Below are 3,881 nucleotides of genomic sequence, written 5' to 3'. Positions count from 1 at the left end.
CCCTGGTAGGGGAGCCCTGGTAAGGGAGTCCTAGTAGGGGAGTCCTGGTAGGGGAGTCCTGGTAGGGGAGCCCTGGTAGGGGAGTCCTGGTAGGGGAACCCTGGTAGGAGAGCCCTGGTAGGGGAACCCTGGTAGGGGAGCCCTGGTAAGGGTGCCCTGGTAGGGGAGTCCTGGTAGGGGAGCCCTGGTAGGAGAGCCCTGGTAGGAGAGCCCTGGTAGGGGAGTCCTGGTAGGGGAGTCCTGGTAGGGGAGCCCTGGTAGGGGAGTCCTGGTAGGGGAACCCTGGTAGGGGAGCCCTGGTAAGGGTGTCCAGGTATGGGAGTCCTGGTAGGGGAGCCCTGGTAGGGGAGTCCTGGTAGGGGAGTCCTGGTAGGGGAGTCCTGGTAGGGGAGCCCTGGTAGGGGAGTCCTGGTAGGGGTGTCCTGGTAGGGGAGCCCTGGTAGGGGAGTGCTGGTAGGGGAGCCCTGGTAGGGGAGTCCTGGTAGGGGAGCCCTGGTAGGAGAGCCCTGGTAGGGGAGTCCTGGTAGGGGCGTCCTGGTAGGGGAGCCCTGGTAGGGGAGTCCTGGTAGGGGAGCCCTGGTAGGGGAGTCCTGGTAAGGGTGCCCTGGTAGGGGAGTCCTGGTAGGGGAGCCCTGGTAGGGGAGTCCTGGTAGGGGAGTCCTGGTAGGGGAGTCCTGGTAGGGGAGCCCTGGTAGGGGAACCCTGGTAAGGGAGTCCTGGTAGGGGAGCCCTGGTAACGGAGTCCTGGTAGGGGAGCCCTGGTAGGGGAGTGCTGGTAGGGGAGCCCTGGTAGGGGAGTCCTGGTAGGGGAGCCCTTGTAGGGGAGTCCTGGTAGGGGAGCCCTGGTAGGAGAGCCCTGGTAGGGGAACCCTGGTAGGGGAGCCCTGGTAAGGGTGTCCAGGTAGGGGAGCCCTGGTACGGGAGTCCTGGTAGGGGAGTCCTGGTAGGGGAGCCCTGGTAAGGGAGTCCTGGTAGGGGAGTCCTGGTAGGGAACCCTGGTAGGGGATCCCTGTTAGGAGAGCCTTGGTAGGGTAGTCCTGGTAAGGGAGTCCTGGTAAGGGAGTCCTGGTAGGGGAGCCCTGGTAACGGAGTCCTGGTAGGGGAGCCCTGGTAACGGAGTCCTGGTAGGGGAGCCCTGGTAAGGGAGCACTGGATGTTTTTTGTATATCTCCTTATTGCTGGTTTGGATTTCCAAAATGCAAACTAAGTGGGGGCAGTAGGCTACATGGGTGTCATTCTGAATCACTGTTTCGATTGCTTTCTCTCTTACAAATAACGAGTTCCCACATTTGAAGAAGTACTGTATGGGTAGCTTTAGAAATGAGGTTGGTTTCTGTTGAATTTATTTCAAATATTGGAAATGTAGTAATCATGCATTGAAAGGCGTCTGTCTCATGGGTGGTCAGAGGCCATAATGTCTTTATGATCTATCAGAGAATAGTTGACCCAGTGCAGTCTCGCTCTCTCTCTCTGTTCTCTTGCCCTATTTCCCATTAGCTTCCATTCATTCAGTGTACCATCAATTTAACAGTTGCGCTGTTACAGCACAACACCAAGCACTACAATCAAATTACATTTTGTAAAAATGCAGAGAGAGAGAGTAAACAACAGGTGTAGACTAACAGTGAAATGCTTAAGGGCCCTTCCCAGCAAAGCAGAGAGAGAAACAAATGAGAAATAGTAGACAAATAATAACAAGAGAAATAAAGACAATGAGTCCATGATAACTTGGCTGTATACACGGGGTACCAGTACTGAGTCCATGATAACTTGGCTACATACACGGTGTACCAGTACTGAGTCCATGATAACTTGGCTGTATACATGGGGTACCAGTACTGAGTCCATGATAACTTGGCTACATACACGGTGTACCAGTACTGAGTCCATGATAACTTGGCTGTATACACGGGGTACCAGTACTGAGTCCATGATAACTTGGCTGTATACACGAGGTACCAGTACTGAGTCCATGATAACTTGGCTGTATACTCAGGGTACCAGTACTGAGTCCATGATAACTTGGCTGTATACTCAGGGTACCAGTACTGAGTCCATGATAACTTGGCTGTATACTCAGGGTACCAGTACTGAGTCCATGATAACTTGGCTGTATACTCAGGGTACCAGTACTGAGTCCATGATAACTTGGCTGTATACTCCAGTACTGGTCCACTTGGCTGTATACTCAGGGTACCAGTACTGAGTCCATGATAACTTGGCTGTATACTCAGGGTACCAGTACTGAGTCCATGATAACTTGGCTGTATACTCAGGGTACCAGTACTGAGTCCATGATAACTTGGCTGTATACTCAGGGTACCAGTACTGAGTCCATGATAACTTGGCTGTATACTCAGGGTACCAGTACTGAGTCCATGATAACTTGGCTGTATACTCAGGGTACCAGTACTGAGTAACTTGGCTGTATACTCAGGGTACCAGTAACTTGGCTGTATACTCAGGGTACCAGTACTGAGTCCATACTCAGGGTACCAGTACTGAGTCCATGATGGCTGTATACTACCAGTACTGAGTCCATGATAACTTGGCATACTCAGGGTACCAGTACTGAGTCCATGATAACTTGGCTGTATACACGAGGTACCAGTACTGAGTCCATGATAACTTGGCTGTATACTCAGGGTACCAGTACTGAGTCCATGATAACTTGGCTGTATACTACAGGGTACCAGTACTGAGTCCATGATAACTTGGCTGTATACTCAGGGTACCAGTACTGAGTCCATGATAACTTGGCTGTATACTCAGGGTACCAGTACTGAGTCCATGATAACTTGGCTGTATACTCAGGGTACCAGTACTGAGTCCATGATAACTTGGCTGTATACTCAGGGTACCAGTACTGAGTCCATGATAACTTGGCTGTATACTCAGGGTACCAGTACTGAGTCCATGATAACTTGGCTGTATACTCAGGGTACCAGTACTGAGTCCATGATAACTTGGCTGTATACTCAGGGTACCAGTACTGAGTCCATGATAACTTGGCTGTATACTCAGGGTACCAGTACTGAGTCCATGATAACTTGGCTGTATACTCAGGGTACCAGTACTGAGTCCATGATAACTTGGCTGTATACTCAGGGTACCAGTACTGAGTCCATGATAACTTGGCTGTATACTCAGGGTACCAGTACTGAGTCCATGATAACTTGGCTGTATACTCAGGGTACCAGTACTGAGTCCATGATAACTTGGCTGTATACTCAGGGTACCAGTACTGAGTCCATGATAACTTGGCTGTATACTCAGGGTACCAGTACTGAGTCCATGATAACTTGGCTGTATACTCAGGGTACCAGTACTGAGTCCATGATAACTTGGCTGTATACACAGGTACCAGTACTGAGTCCATGATAACTTGGCTGTATACTCAGGGTACCAGTACTGAGTCCATGATAACTTGGCTGTATACTCAGGGTACTGAGTCCATGATAACTTGGCTGTATACTCAGGGTACCAGTACTGAGTCCATGATAACTTGGCTATATACTCAGGGTACCAGTACTGAGTCCATGGGCTGTATACCAGTACTGAGTCCATGATAACTTGGCTGTATACTCAGGGTACCAGTACTGAGTCCATGATAACTTGGCTGTATACTCAGGGTACCAGTACTGAGTCCATGATAACTTGGCTGTATACTCAGGGTACCAGTACTGAGTCCATGATAACTTGGCTGTATACTCAGGGTACCAGTACTGAGTCCATGATAACTTGGCTGTATACTCAGGGTACCAGTACTGAGTCCATGATAACTTGGCTGTATACTCAGGGTACCAGTACTGAGTCCATGATAACTTGGCTGTATACTCAGGGTACCAGTACTGAGTCCATGATAACTTGGCTGTATACTC

The 3,881-nt window shown here is 50.3% G+C and overlaps 1 protein-coding gene across 1 annotated transcript; it reads right to left on the bottom strand.

The window, feature by feature from the left end:
* Positions 1–71: 71 nt before the first annotated feature.
* LOC139401567 (uncharacterized protein DKFZp434B061-like) lies at positions 72–1,121 on the bottom strand (the record flags this gene model as incomplete). Its single annotated transcript, XM_071145719.1, has 1 exon — positions 72–1,121. A coding segment is annotated over one exon (1,050 nt), but the record flags the coding sequence as incomplete, so codon positions are not given.
* Positions 1,122–3,881: the final 2,760 nt, after the last annotated feature.

This window comes from Oncorhynchus clarkii, unplaced genomic scaffold, assembly GCF_045791955.1.
Source record: "Oncorhynchus clarkii lewisi isolate Uvic-CL-2024 unplaced genomic scaffold, UVic_Ocla_1.0 unplaced_contig_3889_pilon_pilon, whole genome shotgun sequence".
Classification (NCBI taxonomy): Eukaryota; Metazoa; Chordata; class Actinopteri; order Salmoniformes; family Salmonidae; genus Oncorhynchus; species Oncorhynchus clarkii.
Note: the sequence above shows the minus strand (reverse complement) of the source record. Positions and strands in the feature narration are given on the sequence as shown.